General features: G+C 39.3%; 1 protein-coding gene across 1 annotated transcript in view; it reads left to right on the forward strand.

Moving 5' to 3' along the window:
- The window catches only part of LOC126483663 (multiple epidermal growth factor-like domains protein 8), a 364,127-nt gene that overhangs the window by 254,933 nt on the left and 91,607 nt on the right, over window positions 1-17,587 (forward strand). The window contains exons 24-25 of the mRNA XM_050106722.1: window positions 9,342-9,539; window positions 9,625-9,814. Coding sequence (XP_049962679.1) covers window positions 9,342-9,539; window positions 9,625-9,814 — 388 coding nt within the window. The remainder of the gene's footprint in view (window positions 1-9,341; window positions 9,540-9,624; window positions 9,815-17,587) is intronic.

Below are 17,587 nucleotides of genomic sequence, written 5' to 3' on the forward strand. Positions count from 1 at the left end.
ATTTTTACATATCACTACCTATCCTGATTTATCTCACTTTCTGTGATGAGTTGTGGACACACAATAGCTTATCGCCTATCTGTGGTTTTTGCATCTTTCAATCACTTTCTGTAGATTCTCACAACAGTAGCACATGAACAGCAAATCATCTTTGCTGTTTCTGATATGTTCATTCCCTGGCACCAGGCCATAATAATCTGTCTTTTGTCAGTCACTTCTGTCAGCACATTGCCACATTTGCAGCCCATGTCATCACTGTGATTGTCTCCCATTCGTCTCTGCGCTGCATGTATGTCTTCTGTTCTCTGTTATGTGCCCACAACACCACCTAGGCTCTCAGTCTTAGAGTGCGCAGTGGTCATGGTGTTTTGGCTCACTAGTGTAAATAATCTGATGGAAAATGTTGTAGGTGAAAAGGTGTCTCAGAACTCCAGACCAAGCGAGACAGCAAGGCACGTAATGTCATAAAAATTTAGCAGTGCTATTAGAGTCATGGGACTATAATTCATTGTTTCTGAGAACCTTGTTGAAATATCGGAGATAAGCTGAAATTATAGCTCATCATAATTGTCATCATTAGCCTTTCAATATCTACAGCAGAATAAAGGCTGCTTCTAGATTTTTCCATGCATTACTGAATTCGCCTTAATGCATCTGTGTTGTTCTTAAATGTTTGCTGATACCATGTAGCCTACCCAGATTCTATTAGTTCATAATCTTGGTCTTCTCTCATCTCCTCAAATCCAGCAAAGAAGTACCTCCATCCATCTGCCATCTGTTTGCCAGGCTACTTGTCCCACTTTTCCAATTCATTTTTGTTGTGGACATAGTTACATCTTTAGTCCAGTCTTGATACTTCATATGTTTTTCTGCCTGTCCTAGTAGTTCCCAATATGTATTTCTCTATTGCTTGCTGAGCCTCTCTCAACTTTTGAATCATTTTCACATTTAAATTCCATATGTTACTGCCGTAAGTTAAACCTGGTGATGCACATTAATTCTAGGCTATCCATTTGAGATACATCAGAAGCTTAGATTTGAAAACCCTTGTGGGTAATACACACCACAATTGATTAAAAGATTCCCGAATTTTATTTTCTTTATTTTTAACACTTCCAAAATTTCTATACCTCAAAGAAACTAACACACACTAAACTTCAAGGAAATTACTCAAAATTACTAGGTTACAAAACAACAACAAAAATTCTCTTTTTCATCAGTCATTCTGGGTCCAGAGACAGTCTACCACACTACTTGCTCTTCTGTTTATGTCACTGAACAGGACCCCTCTTATAGGGGTACTGATGTTGAATTGTTGTACCTGCCTGTGTATACAAAAGTTCTGGTGTCATTGCACGCTGGTATTCATTGGATGTAGGAGGTCCTGAAGGTGTCTGTATTTCTGTGGCAGTTGACTCCATGATTGCTGTTAGTTAAGCAGTAGTTTAGACCACTGGCATGAAGTCTTATGTAGCTGTAGACGGTCTGACTGCAGTCATTGGCTGACTGTGTGATTGTTGGTGTACTGCCTCTTCTGACTCATTGTACTACTTCTTCTGACAGTGATAGATATACCAGTTTAACCCTTTAAATGGACACTTTGTTTACCTTACTATGTAATAAATTGTAAAAAAACAGTTGAAATTGCAATGTTAATTTCCTTTATTGATTACTAGTTTCAAGACCTAAGCTCATTATCAAACCATCCACTAAGCTATGCAATACCACCCTTTATGACAAGCATATGCTTGTTCATTTTAAACACATGTAAAGTAGTGAAGGACTGCACCTCATTCACCTGACACTTTGTTTGGTTTGGCTATCAAGAGCATCAGTGTTTACACATCTCTTTCCAAAACTAGATAAAGTCATGTGTAAAGTGGTTGCAAGGGCACCCTGACACCATCTGAGTGGAGCATGACATGGGTGTAGTGAGTCAGGTCTTTATGCACAAAGGTAGGCAGTTGCGCATGGCGGGACACCATCAAGATACAGTTCCTCATCTGTAGCGCCAAGGAGTAGGGTCATCTGTATGGTTTCTATGTTGTGTGGAGAGAACATCTGAAGACAGTCTTAAGGTTTCAGGATAGACCATTTCTGCACTTTTCGTGCTGGGGTCAAATTTGAATGCTATAACACCAGCAATAGAGCAGTTAACCAGGAAGACCTGTGACACATTAATGCTGATGTAAGTGCCCTGTGCCAGTGCTCCACCACGTCAGATAGTAACTGATGGAGTTATGATGAATGAACGCACATAGCATGGCCAGCTTGTTGAACAAAATGGTTCAAATGGCTCTGAGCGCTATGGGACTTAACATCTGAATTCATCAGTCCCCTAGAACTTAGAACTACTTAAACCTAACTAACCTAAGGGTATCACACACATCCATTCCTGAGGCGGGATTCGAACCTGCAACTGTAGCAGTCACGCAGTTCCGGACTGAAGCGCCTAGAACCGCTCGGCCTTAGCAGCCGGCGCTTGTTGAACAGTGTTGACTCAAACTGATAGGCCTGGTCTGTTATTACATCTGTAGGGCACCTGAACCATGATATCCATGTAGTCAAAAATGTTCTTGCAACTGTTTCTGCCATAATGTTCATGATAAGAGAAGCCTTGACCCACCAATTGGACCTGTCAATAGCTGTGAGAATATATCTGAATCCTTGCATCAGTATTAGTGGCTTGCCAAGTCTATGTGTGCATGTGAAAAATGTCCTGTCAGCTTCCAAAATGAACCAATGGGTTTATGAACATGACTCCTACTTTAGCCATTTGACGAGGTAAGCATGTTTTAACCCGTAAGCATCAATCTCATTATAACCCGTACACTTGTATCTGTCAATCACTTTTCCAATGGTTACATTGGCCCCTGAATGTGCACTGCCATAAGTTCCCGGCCGTATGCACTCCATATTGTCTCTGCCTCAGACAACTTCTGAGAGAAAAAATCAAGTAGCTGCCAAGATCCTCCTATCTTCTCCTGCAGCACCACGTCTATAGCAGCCTGACTGGCATCAGCAACTACTGCTAGTGGTGCCGAAGGTATGGGATAAGCTAGAAGTACTGCTTATTGCAAGGATGATTTATCTTTATGAAACACAGCTAACAACTCCCAAATCCACACAGTAGCTCGCTGTCCCTGCAAATTGCTGCTCAAAAGCACTGCTGCGATTGGTGCCTGTACTTCAGGTGCCTGTAGTATATGATGTCTGTAGAAATTGACCACTTCCAAGAACCGGCGAAGTTCTTTACACGTTTACAGAAGCAGTTCTGCCTGCAGTGAGTGTCTTTAGACTGCAAGAGCATAATTCCCTTTTGTGTTGTCTGGTGCCCCAAAAAACCTACTGCTTCTTCGCAAAGGATGTATTTGTCTTGTTTATTTGCAATCCATATTCAGCAAGTCTTCCAAAAATCATCTGTAAGTGGTTTTTGTTCTCAGAAGCAGATGTAAAAAAAGCCAACTCATTGTTCAGATATGCAAAACAGAAGTTATGACCACATAGAGCCTTGTCGACAAACCATTGCCATGTCTATGTGGCATTCTTAAGTCCAAACTGCATTCATACATGTTCAAATAGACCAAAAGGTGTGATAATTTTTTGTTTTCTATTTTACACTTTTAGTTCCGTAGGACCAAACTGAGGAGCAGATCTCAAAGGTCATGGAACATGTCAGTATATGAAATTACAACATAAAAGTAATAACAGATAAAATAAAATGTTTATGAACCCAAAAAAGCCAAAAAATAGGTTTATGTAAACGCAATCAACAATATAACATAGGAATCAGCTTAATTTTTCAAGGAACTCCTTGACAGAATAGAAGGAGTGACCCATGAGGAAACTCTTAAGTTTCGATTTGAAAGTGTGTGGATTACTGCTAAGAGTTTTGAATTCTTGTGGTAGCTTATTGAAAATGGTTGCAGCAGTATACTGCACACCTTTCTGCACAAGAGTCAAGGAAGTACAATCCAAATGCAGATTGGATTTCTGCTTGTGAAAGCTGATAATTCTTTGGAATAAGCTGATAACAAAAAATCACTGTAAAGAGTGTGTGTGCATGTGTGTGTGTGTGTGTGTGTGTGTGTGTGTGTGAAACTGCCCATTTCTGAATCAAAAATATCCTTTGAGAATGGGAAGAGTTACCCTAAATTATAATACCATGAAAATAAGCAAAGTAGACTACTTTTTGTGTCAAACTATCACTTACTTCAGATACTGTTCGAATAGTAAAAATGGCAGCAGTAAGTCTTTGAACAAGCTCCTCAACATGGGCTTTCCACGACAGTTTACTATCTATCTCAATGCCTAGAAATTTGAATTGTTCAGTTTCACTAATCATATGCCCATGTTTTGCTGAATTGTGTGTTACAAAATTGTAAAAACGTAGACATGTTCAGAGTACCAGGTAGAAGAACTGGTGGCGCACATAAACACGTTCAAAGCAGACAGGGACAGGTACAAAGGCGCGTGCTTTATCATGTCCAGAGCAGTTAAAGGGTTAATGTGTTTTGGAAACTGGGATAAATATCATTGGTACTCAGATTCTCTTTCATATAAAGTACGTGTAGAATCAAAAGGCAAAATTTTGTGATATATAGATCTTTGTAAGTTAGGAAGGCTTTTACAACCACCCCTTCTTATGAAGTCATAGATGTTCAGTCTTTCAAAACAAAGTCGTGTAACTCACCAGTCTCACTACATGACAGTCCAAAGAAAACTGAAATCCATATATGCGCTGCCCTTTCTTGGAAAAAACTGTAATTTTGTATTTCAAGGAACCATGAATGGGCTTCATGTACCAAATGCCACTTTGCTCTGATGATGACGGCCATGCACTGAGGCATAGTCTTCACAAGTCATCAAAACTGTTTATGTAATGTAAATGAGGCTTAACTTTTTTTACTTAAACTATTTAATGTGCATTCTCATCTATGACCCCTCAACAGCCAGCCAAACTTGCAGAAGTTATTCGGTGCTGGGTCGAATGTGTGTGTAATACACTCAATGACATCCCAGATGTGCCCAGTAACATTGCAGTCACGTAACTTAGGTGGTCTCAGGGTCCACAGAATGTCCCTGAAACCATTCTGATACAATTTGGAAGCAACTGGGTGAGGCATTCTCATGGTACAGATCTCCTGAATTGTGCTACAGCTCCACAGTTTGAGGCACATGATCAGTCACACTTGTCCTCTACAGCTTGCTGATGGACTGTGGCATAAGTGTGAGGGGCACCATTTTATTCTTTGTTAACATCCTCCAACCAAAAATACCTCAACGAGCCATGTGAATAGTGCCTAATTGGCAAGTGGGATTTGCTGCTAGTGTGCATCTTGCCCATACTAATCTTATTTCTGTCATGCTAATGTCCAGTACGACGTATAACAACATCCTGGTCGCAACACTTGCTGAACTATTCCATTCTATCTAAAACAGCAATTGTCTCTTATATTTAGTGTCATATAGGGACACTATCATTATGAGATTGCCTAATTCAGGTTCTCATTTTTGTTCTTAGTTTATTTCTTGTTAGCAGCAGTCCAGTATAAATGTGTTTTAAGTAACATTTTCCATCAACATGATGAGTTCTAGATTTGAGGTATGATCAAAAAGTAACTGGAATTTTTATTTTTCTTAAAGAATATTTATTTAGTCATCATAAACAAGTTAATGCCCTTCAAGTAATCCCCCCCCCCATATGTAATACACTCACGCCACTGCTTTTTCAAGTCTTGGAAACACTTCTGGAACTCACTTTTCATTCTGATGTTCAGCTACTTCAGGGATTCTGTTTTTATCTCATTAGTGGTGGCAAAACGATGTCCTTTCATTGTTCTCTTCAGCTTCAGGTGTAGAATGAATTGCAGGGGGCCATGTCAGGTGCATACCGTGGCTGAGGCAACATCCCCCCCCCCCCCCCCCCCCCCCACCCCAGAAAATTACGAACAAGAATTGAGGTGTGAGCAGGAGCATAACCATGACGCAACTTCCATGATTGATTTTGCCACAATTTTGATTATTTTCTTCAGATTGCTCTAAACAAATGGCACATAACTTCCAGGTAGCATTTCTTATCAACTGTATGACTGTAAGGCAGGAACTCATGATGCACTATACCATTGTAACCAAAGAAAACAGTGAGAAGAACCTTCATATGTGATAGAATTTCTCAAATTTTTTTCAGTCTTGGCTATTCAGGCACTTAACATTGGGACAATTGGGTCTTGGTTTCAGAGTTATACCCATATACCCATTTTTCATCACCTGTTGTAACCCTCTTTAGAAGTTCTGAATCATTGTCAGCTTCATTCAGCAATTCCTGAGTGATGTCTATGTGATGTCATTTTTGCTCGAAATTCAACACTTTCAGAACAAACTTTACTGCTACACGTATCATGCTAAAATAAAAATTGCTTGACCTGAGCCAAATGGTATGTTGACATCATCAGCAACCTCTGTGGTGGTGATTCAGTGATTTTCCAGAACCATGAGCTTTACATCTGTCACATTGTTGTCAGTAATTGATGTGATAGGGTGTCCAGATTGAACATCATCTTCACTGTCTTCTCAATCCTATTTGAACTTTTGTACCACTCGTAAACTCTTATCTTACTCAAAATAGATTTTCTGAAAGTCACAGTCAACATTTCAGATGTGGTCTACATCTACATCTACATTTATACTCCACAAGCCACCAAACGGTGTGTGGCGGAGGGCACTTTACGTGCCACTGCATTACCTCCCTTTCCTGTTCCAGTCGCGTATGGTTTGCATCAAAAGCCTGACAGATAGCCAACCAACATTTAAAAATAAATTAAAATAATTTCTAGATGACAACTCCATCTACTCATTGGCTGAATTTTTAGATATAAATTAAGGGGTGGGGGGACACAAAAACTTAAACATTAGTGTCATGCAATATTTTGTGTAATGTAATATCTTGTACAGACATCTTTTATTAACCTGACTCGTTCCACATCATTACGAAGTGTCGTATTCATGATCTATGGAACAAGTATTAATCTAATCTAATCTGATGCCGTTTTTGCTCGAAATTCAACACTTTCAGTACAAACTTTACTGCACTTTATTCCATTGTTCAAGCAAAATTTAATGCAAATTCTTTCATCCACCTTTTTCTAAAGTAAAAATCCATCAATCACTCAAAAACACATTTAACATTTGCAACTGTCAACAATAAACTAAATATTTGAAACAGCTGAAAGTGCAAATAAACATCAGGAACTTGTCCACCAACAAGATAAAAAAAAAGTAAGAAATATGAAAATCAGCTGTATAAAACTCATGAAATTTAAAAATTCCTGTTACATGAAGAACTTTATAAAGGATGTGAGGCAGCAAAATGTAAGATGATGATTGCTGTGCAAGGACCTGTAGAACTTTTCAAATGTTGCAGTTCCCTGGGTTATGAGATTACTGAATAATGGTTCAACATTTTGGCTTGTAGCTTGATATAGAGCAAAAGGTGGTGAGTTTGTACATTGTCATGAAATCTATGTGTATTATTGCACAACAGACAAAAAAAAAGGACTAGCATAAAATGTTAAGACAAAAATTCATCATTTGCAAAGTCTATGCAAGAGTCTTTTTGGGACGTTAAAGGAATTTTGCTTTCTTAAAGATTGCAGCACTATCTGTTATTACAGGCTTTTTGATGAAGTTGGTGCATACTGTTGGTCAAAAACAGGAGTCAGAATCCAAGTAATTTGTTTCAGTGTGACAAGATATGGCTCAAACAAGATAATTGTTTTAGCTGCCTTTTGAAACACCTCCATTGTCAGTATCTCTCACCATACGAATTTTGTGTATATGGGGGCGCCGTAGTGCTACAGTTAAAAGTAGATCAACAGAGGGAGTAGCTCATTTGCAATGGGTTGCACATATTGGATTGTGCTTTTCACAACTCAAGACTCACAAACTGTTCATTCACTGGCAAAATTCTTAAAGAAGAGTTAAAAATGTGTTAATAGATAGAAGAATTTTGTTCTGTAATATATTTTAAAAAAATGTCCACTATGTATCCCATCATCCCTCAGTTAAAATAAAGAAAATTTAACAGAACAAGAAAAAATGTATCACAGTTATTAAATTTAAGAAAATTGGCAAAATAAGGAAATAACATTGAACAACTTTTTACATAGAAACATTTGTGAATATTTTAGTGCAAAGCTGATTACCAGTTTTAAATAAAGTGAACTTTCTTCTTTACCATGTGACATAAAGGAATGTTCACTCTTGTGCATAGTTCTCATAATCAGTTCTTATGTCTTACACCTATAACTTAAGCAACAATATTTTGAAAAGGGTAAGTTGCTAATCACTCTAAAGATGACATATTGAATTTCAGACAGGCACAATGAAAAGACTGTTACACATGTGAGCTTTTGGCCAAATCCTCCTTCAGAAAAGACAGCACACACACACACACACACACACACACACACACACACACACACACACACACAACCTAACCTCACACACACCTTCCAGTCCGAGCTGTGGGAAATAGTGGTCATGTGTGTGTGAGGTGTGCTTGCTTGAATGACTGTGTTGGTGTGTGTGTGTGTGTGTGTGTGTGTGTGTGTGTGTATGGGGTGAGGGGCAGTCATGTTTTCCTTGAAGAACACTTTGGTCAGCAGCTTGAATGTATAACAGTCTTATTGTTATGCATGTCTACAGCTCAAAGTGTCATCTTTACAGTGAGTAGCAGTCTGTCCTTTTCGTTGTGCTGTTTGATTTTACTTGTAAGTTGTTTGTGTCCATGTATACACTAATGTACAGGACTGCTTTGCTCTCTGTGATCTGTGATCACTCTTACATGACTCCTCTTCGTCGGTCATTGTTATTTACGTGTTTTCTTTTCAGGCAAGTTTTACATCAGCTAAATCAATGGAAATTAGACAGAATTGTTCCTTGGTAACAATTTATTTGATAAAACGTTAATACTAGCTTCTTGTCAGTTATAGAGAAGGCTGCTGTCCTCTTGTTTTCTGAATAGCCTCTTGTTTTCTGAATAGCCTTTAACAGAATTTCGTTGCTTCAAATCCTCTACTACAAGTGTGCCATGTCAGTGTCATGTTGACTTCAAAACTGCAACATTTTTGTAGTTCTGTATTAGTAGGCCTAGTTGAATGTTCTTTCAGTACATGTGAGCTTCAGTGTCCATACTAACCTTACAATCTAATACTCAAGCAGTTAATTTTTGTTCGAGCAAAATGACTATTAGAAAGAGAGAACTTTTTATGGCCAATTAATTTGTCATACTCTTTTGATGTGGAATTCTGTTTAATTTCCATTATTAAATGTTCTTTTAGGTCACAGTAGATTCCACCAGAGATGTAAATATGCCACAGGGCCGCTATTTTCATGCAGCTGAAATTGTGCACACAACCCAAGACATTTATGTATATGGTGGCTTAGCAGAAAAGGAACATTTAACAGGCTTATCACGAAACATATTGAATGATTTTTGGAAATTCAGCCTTAAGAACCAAAGATGGACTGATATTAAGGTATCTTTGTAACTCTAAAGTAATTTTTTGTTTAATAATTTTGTCTGCTTATCTGTTATCTTGAGAGGGAAATCCTGGATTACAGATTGAAAAATGTCCACCTCCACTTGCTGGCCATACACTGACTTTGCACCGTGGACTCTCGAGTGAGTCTGAAAGCTTGGTGTTGATTGGAGGATTCAACCCCAAATATGGATTTATGGATGTCATTTGGGAATACGATATTGGTTCAAATATATGGAACAGCCTGAATACTTCAGGAAGTGGACCCATAGGTATACATAAATCTCATTTACTTATAACGATATTAGAGGTACAGTGAATCTCTCATTTCTGGCTGTGTTGTTGTTGATGGTAACCTCTGCATAAATTCAGAAGCCTGTAGTTTTATTGTTTTTTTAGTGATATTTATTTTATGTTTTGAATGTTACCAGTCTCAGTGCTTCTGCTGCAGAAATATTTTCATTGATGATTGAAAACATCATACGAAACATTAACGTGAATGCAAGAGTCTCACGTACCTCTTCATGCAATTCCCCCAATTATACTTGTTGCTTTAGAACTTTAACACTCAGGCAGGAGTGCCATTTTTTATAACACGAGCGGGCACGTGGTGTACCTTGTACACATGTAAATAACAGCTGTCTTTATGTTACCAAGGTAAACATGTATGAGCAGAATCATAGTTTAATCTCATTTTAATTAAACAAAAATAAAATAAACTTATGTATATGAGCTAATGCACCATTTAATTAAACAATAATAAAATAAATTCATATTATATCACACTGTTGCCATGTTCTTGTGTTACCCCACAGTAATGACCCATTCCAGGCATTAAACAGTGCAGTTAGCCTCTTATTTGGTTGTAGATGACTGCCTAATTATGGGATTGTACTGATAGCTTGTAATGTGGGTCATTTTCTTGCAAGGATTGTAAAATTTTTCCCTCACCTAGCTTAATCTTTATTTTATGCATGTATAACTGCTGCTCTGACAATACACTTTATCACTCTTAGCCAAAGCAATAATGAAGAAATAGGTGTGGGCTTAGAATTGTGAAACAACAATGGAACAGTACAAAACAATTTTATTTGTGATTGACACACTTTGTATGTAGGCGCTCCTGCTGCAGGATTAACCTGCACTGCATATTACGGCTGTCATCCTCTATCTGCCACAGAAGTCGAGTTATTAGAGAGCTTGGTGATGTTGCAGTAGCTGTGTATCCTCAACATTGGCAGCAGCACACATTTCAGCACTATTATAGTGTCATTCATAGAAGCAGACCTCTCCTTTTGTTCGTCAGTGCTCACTAAATTCATTCAGTGGGAAGTTAGTGGCGACTTTCAGTTCAGCGACCATTTCCCTCTCTGGATTCATGTACCAGAAGAGGCAGTTCCTGAAAAGAAGGTGCCACGATGTGTCAGAAGAGAGAATTGGGATACTGTACTGCCAATTGCCTGATTTTTAACGCTAAGGCAGCACCAAGGACTGGATGGACTACATCACAAGCGTGATTCATCTTTCTGCTGATTTATCGATCCTAAAATCCTCAGCCCATCTGACTGACTGTTTATTGGAAATAGTCCTTATGGCTTCACATATTTCAGTAGAGCAATTGGAATGACTGGTAGTGTAGGAACAGTTGCCATGATCATTTTCTGCCCCTTCTCTCTCTCTCTCTCTCTCTCTCTCTCTCTCTCTCTCTCTCTGCCATGTAATTTAGAGTGGCCTTCTCCCGTCTGAGCCATCTGTGCAGCTCTGCTGTGTGATGAACACACAAACACACACACACACACACACACACACACAGAGAGAGAGAGAGAGAGAGAGAGAGAGAGAGAGAGAGAGAGAGAGAGAGAGAGAGAGAGAAGGGGCAGAAAATGATCATGGCATCTGTTCCTACACTACCAGTCATTTCAATTGCTCTACTGAAATATGTGAAGCCATAAGGACTATTTCCAATAAACAGTCAGGGAACTATAGCAGCTGTGCTGAGACAGGGTACATCAGTCCCTGCTGCTGTTGCCAGCTGATTTCCAGCTTTCCATCACTATAATACAACCAACGAGAAGGTGGGCTCTGCGTCAGATTATGAGTGCTACAATTGCCACTTCTCCATTTGGGAGCTGGATTTAGCACTGTCTGAAGCTCATGATACTGGACCTAGTCACAACTATATTTGATACATCATTCTGCAGTGTTTAAAAACTGAATAAAAAATATTACCACAATTTTTTAATACAGTCTGGCAGTCATGACTATTACCAGCCCAATTTTGGTTCCCCTCCTCAAAGCAGAGGAGGACTATACATCCCCCATTGGTTACAGAAGCACTCCCTGAAAGAACTGTGTGGAAAAGTCACTGGAGCAAATCGTTACTGACAGCATGATCTGGATACGGCAGTACAGGCAGCTCCTTAGTTGCTTCCAGTGAGGGTTTAGGAGGTACTGATCAACCGATAAACACCTGATTCTGCTGAAGGTGATTATACATAAGGGTTTCTGAATATTATTTGATATAAAATATAAATATGATGCGACTTTTAGGTACAATATTCTTGGGCATCTTCAGTAGTGGTGCTTCCGTGGTAATGTATGTCTATTCATTTGAGCCTGTTTTTTTACATTGCTTTGTTTTGGTAGTAGAGTTGGGGAGGTTATGTCAGACAGTTTTGAGCAGGAGAATGGTGTCCATGAAGGAACTGCTTCAGGAGCTACTCTCTTTACCATTGACACGAGTAGTAAAATGACCTTAGTATAAAGTCTTAAGTAGTGCTCCATATTTCTGAAAGATTTTTCAGTACGTTGTTCATCTCCCAGCTTTGCAACAGCATATTGTCAGTTACAACAAACAAGAGGTTGTAGAAGCTGGTTCCAGAACTAGCTTTTAAAATATCTACCAATAAATACATGTGTGTTGATTTTAGGCATTCTGTCATATTATTAATTTATCTGGCTTGGAAAAAAAAAGCAAACCTATTTATTTCAGAGCTGTTGTTACAACACATAATGAACCAGTGTCTGAGCCATAGATCTTAGGGGGCAGAGAGTGCTTGTCTGCTCTGGTTTTATGAGGCCTTAGAATGACCAGTGAGACCTACTTATCTGTAGGTTATTGATGTTATCCACTGTAAGATCAAGCTGGCCACAAATGGGCTGATGAATTGCACCATACCCAGCCTCTGACGCTTAGACTGAAGAATTGCTACTTACTGTGTGAAATTCCCTGTGATCTGTTGATATTTATAAAATGTATTGAAATTGTAGTCCAACAGATCAGGTTTTTTGTCTTTTTTGTATTTATTGCTATCAGTTTTGGAGCATGACTCATTTTCAATCAGTATGCAACACCACCGCAAATGTTTTTCTTCTTATAGGATGTACTTTCGTTTTGGGGGTGCGGATCGTATTGCTTACCACCTGAAAATGAGCTGTGCTCATAACCAATAGAAATAAATGGAAAATATATTTTAAAAAAAGCAGCAGCTCTGGTGGACTATCATTACAATGCATTTTATATAATTTGTGTCTGCAGAACAGCATATAAAAAATATATTCAACATTCCAAATTTTTCCAGTATCACTAGTGGACTAAACTGCCATTACACTACTGTGGTACCAAGTCTCATACGTTGACTGTGAGTTACGCAGTTATTTGAGATCACCTTAAAACATGATTTAGTGCCAATTTGTGTAAGAAGCATAAGAGCTCAGACTAAGAGTTAAAACTGATAGCTGTTTTGCTTACTGAAGAGGGTCAGTGAAGTTCAGGAGTGAGTGCCTTCCTCTTTTAACTGTTCTTAATTTGATGGTTTGTGACATTTTAAACAAGAACTGCAACTAAATGACAATATTTAATCATGGATCTAAGTAATATGTCATTGTTATATGTTGCTTTCTGTGATTATGTCCTCAAAATTCATCAATGAATCAAAATTACTGCATTTATGCAGAATTAAATTTGATCTTGAGGCACGATCTGATCAGTGTGTTCAGCTTTCAAAATTTTTCAAGTGCTTCAACTTTTGTTGTGCCTCTCTCTGTGTGCAATACATATACCAGCAGATAAAATAATCTAGGATGTACTTCAGTGCCTACAAAAGCTGGAGGATGGTACCAGTGCACATAGGAATTCAGGAAAGCAAGTACTGAAAATCCCATTCTGTAATAAACTGTTTCCTTACACGCTATCAGCTCACTATTGAGATGTTGAGTTGTGCACCACTGTGAAGAAGAGTAGCAGGAAGTGACAGACAATAAGGTGTAGAATGCTGAGTCAGCCATTTAGTCATGGAATTCACTCATACAGGGCTTGTGGCATACAGATTACAGTATACCACAAAAATACTGATTGTATTTTATATTTAGACAGTTCAATATACATGATAAGTTACACAAAAGTGTTGAATAACTACAGAGGTATCTCCCTACTGAACATTAGACTCAAGATTTTTTAAAGATTGTTGCTGAATAGGGTGGAGGAACAGCTCGGGTCAAGCACTGGAAAGTATGAAAGTGGTTTCTGAAATAGGAGAACTGTGTGGAAAAGATTTTTGTAATCAAAACTATTAGAATACTGTCAATTTGTACTGGAGTAGGTTACTGAATGTTCTTTTGTCAAAGCAGTGGAAACTCAGGATTGGCCACAGTGTGCAAAATTCATGCATACAAATGTGCTTTTCACATGTAGCTACTCAGTACATCTCAGCTTTGCTTGGTCCTTCTCGGTAAAGTGGAACATTTCATTTATTGGTGCAATTTGAAACTTTTTTTGCAGCATTTGATGCAGCTTATTTTGCTTGGCGCGACTTTCTTCGGGTCAGCAGAATTACTCTTCACTATTTGTTTGTGGCATAAAGGAAGAGCACAGGCCCAGTGGCTGTTTGTGCAAAAAGAGACAATCTAGCTGTCTGTCACCATAATCCTTTAAAGATGAATGGGAATCACAGAGGAGAAGGATGAGACTCTCAGTATTTATTGCATTGTTGCATAATTGATGGGTGCTGCGAATTTGCTGTGAAACAGTATTACGACACCATGCAGAAAGAATTTAGATTTAGTTGTTGACAAAAGAAGTAAAAATTATAACAGTCAATAGACAATTTTTACGGGATTCATTGCTCTGTACATCAAGAAGTCCTTTGTGTTAAATATATGGGCTTGGAATATGTGATGGAAATGGTGTTTTGAATAGTGAATGTTCTGAAATTGCCAGCATTATTACATAATAGTTGCAACAGTTTTTTTGATAGAGTTGAACGAAGGGTATATAGTCATTATATATCACTGCAAGATATGTTGGTTAAGTCCAAGGACGTGCCTGGAATACGTTTTCCATTTAAGAGCTGCTATTGTTGAATTTCTGAATGAAAGAGGAAACCGAGAATGAAAATTAGAAGATGTGGATTGGATTTCAGACCTTGCATTTTTAACAGAGTTGACAAGGTGAGAAGCAGGCGCTAATGACCATAGAAGTTTTGCGCCCTAAAACCACAAACAAAAAAAAAAAAAAAAAAAAAAGGTGAGAAGCTACTTATTGCTGATTTCATCTTGACAGTGTATGCATTTAAAAAGAAAATTGCATTGTGGAAGGGACAGCTTCTGAAAGGAACATCATCCATTTTCCTAAGCTCACTGGTGTTAAAGAAAATCCGTATTTTGAACGATCGGTTGTGCCACTGCATGAATTACAGGAATAAGCTTCTAAACATTTGAGGACACTGCCAATCTTAGATTTATTTTTGAGCTGTGTATGAGACAGTTCGTGACTCCATTTGAAAGGTCCCTTTGCATCTGCAGATGGACTGGTCAATCTGGAATATAATTCCTATTTAAAAGACAAATTGTTTAATATTAAAACTGTCCAGGAGTTAATTGTTGTTTTCCTTGAGAAGAATTTCCACATCTCCATAACAAGGTTGCAAATGTGATATCAGTCTTTCAGTCAACATATGTGCATAAAAGACTTTTTTTCGGTTATGAAACTAAATATGTCACAATTATGTGGCAATCTAAGTGGTGAGAATCTACAGAACTATCTGTTTCTGTCCATATGCTGACTGTTAGTGCCAGTTATAAATTTTGTTGTCTTCAAACAGTGGAAACACCAGGATGGAATAACAACAGTGTTACAAAGAGGACAGATTGCTACTAATCCCATGGAGGAGACATTGAGTTCCAGGCAGGCATGATGAAAAGACTACTATACATCTACAAAGGTAGATGTACATAAGCACAACTCTCACATACATGACCACTGTCTCTGGCCACTGTGTCTTGACTGCGAACTGAAACTGTGTCTGACATGAGCAGCTATCCAGGGTGGGTGGTGGGGGTAACGAGGAGGCATAGGGTGGGGAGGGAGAGCAGTAGCAGGGTAGGAGTGGGAGAATGTGTTCTGCTGCCTGTAAGAGCATGGAGTGACAGGATAGGGCTGCTAGATGCAAAGCCAATACATTGTGTGAGGGATGGAGGGGGGGGGGGGGGAGGAGCAGAAAAGGGAGAGAGAGAGATAGAAATGGAAATGGAAAAGACTAGTGGGTGTGTTGATGGAATGAAGGCGTGTGTAATGCTGGAATTGGAGCAGGGAAGGGAATATGTAGATGGAGGACTGGGACTAGCGAAGGTTGAGGACGGGGATTTCAGGAACAAAGGATATGTTGTAGGGAGAGTTACCACATGCACAATTAAGAGAAGCTGGTGTTGGTACGAAAGGTCCAGATGGCGCAGGCTGTGAAGCAGTCATTGAACTGAATCGCATAGTGTTGGGCATCACATTCAGCAACTGGGTGGTCCGAGTGTCTTCTAGACCACAGCTTGGCAGTTTCCATTGTTGCTGACAGACAGCTTGTTAGTTGTACCCACATAAAAAGGCAGCATAATGGTTGCAGCTTAGCTTTTAGAATGGATGATTGCTTTCACATGTAGCCATGTCATTGATGCAATAGACAACGCTTGTGTCAAGACTGGAGCAGGTGATGGCGGTGGGAGATTGTATGGGACAGGTCATGTATCTAGGCCTATTGCAGGGACATGAGTATTGACGCAATGGGTTGGGAGCAGGGGTGGAGTGGGGATGGATAATGATATTGGTGAGAGTCTGAATATGGCTGTGCGAGGAGGAGATTAGTGTTTAACGTCCCGTTGACAGTGAGTTAATTAAAGATGGAGCACAAGTTCGGATTATGGAAGGCTAGAAAAGGAAAGCGGCTGTGCCCTTTTGAAGTACCCATCTCGGCATTTTCCTTACGCGATTTGGGGAAACAACAGAAAATTTAAATCAGTATGGCTGGGCGTGTGTTTGAACCTTGTGTTCCTGAATGTGAGGCCAATGTGCTAACTACTGCAGTACCCTGCTCAGTCACTGTGAGATTGGTGGGCAGGATAATGGGTGGGTAGTCCTCATTTCAGGACACAATGAGACGTAGTTGAGACACTGGCAAAGTAAGTGATCCAGTTGCTGGCAGTCCTGAGTGGTACTAACTCATGAGAGGAGTGTTTCTATGTGGCAGAGCAGTGGGCATGTGGGAGGTGGTAGGTGACTGGAGAGAGAAGGCACAGGATATCTGTTTCTGTACAAGGTTGGGAGGTAATTTCAGTCTGCAAAGGCCATTCTTAGCATATTTGGAGGTGGACTGCTTCTCACTAAAGAGTGCAACAAATACGGGTGGCTACACTGTGTGGAAGGGGCTTCGTGGTATGGAGTGGGTGGCAACTGTCGAAATGGAGGTGTTGTTAAGTTTTATGTGGATGGAAGTACTGATGTAGTTATCCTTGAGGTGGAGGACAACATCGGGGAAGATGGCTTGGGTTGAGGAGGCCAAGGTGAAGCAAATGGAGGACAAGGTAATGAGATTCTGGAGCAAAATGAATAGTGTGTTGACACTCTCAATCCCCATCACAAAGATGTCATAAGTGAATCTGAACCAGGTGAAGGGTTAGGAAGGGTTTCTCTTGAAATACATTGGCATAGGATGGTGCTGTGCAGGTGCTCTTTGCTGTACCATGGATTTGTTTGTAGGCAATGCGTACGAAGGAGAAGT

Source organism: Schistocerca serialis, chromosome 6, assembly GCF_023864345.2.
Source record: "Schistocerca serialis cubense isolate TAMUIC-IGC-003099 chromosome 6, iqSchSeri2.2, whole genome shotgun sequence".
Lineage (NCBI taxonomy): Eukaryota > Metazoa > Arthropoda > Insecta > Orthoptera > Acrididae > Schistocerca > Schistocerca serialis.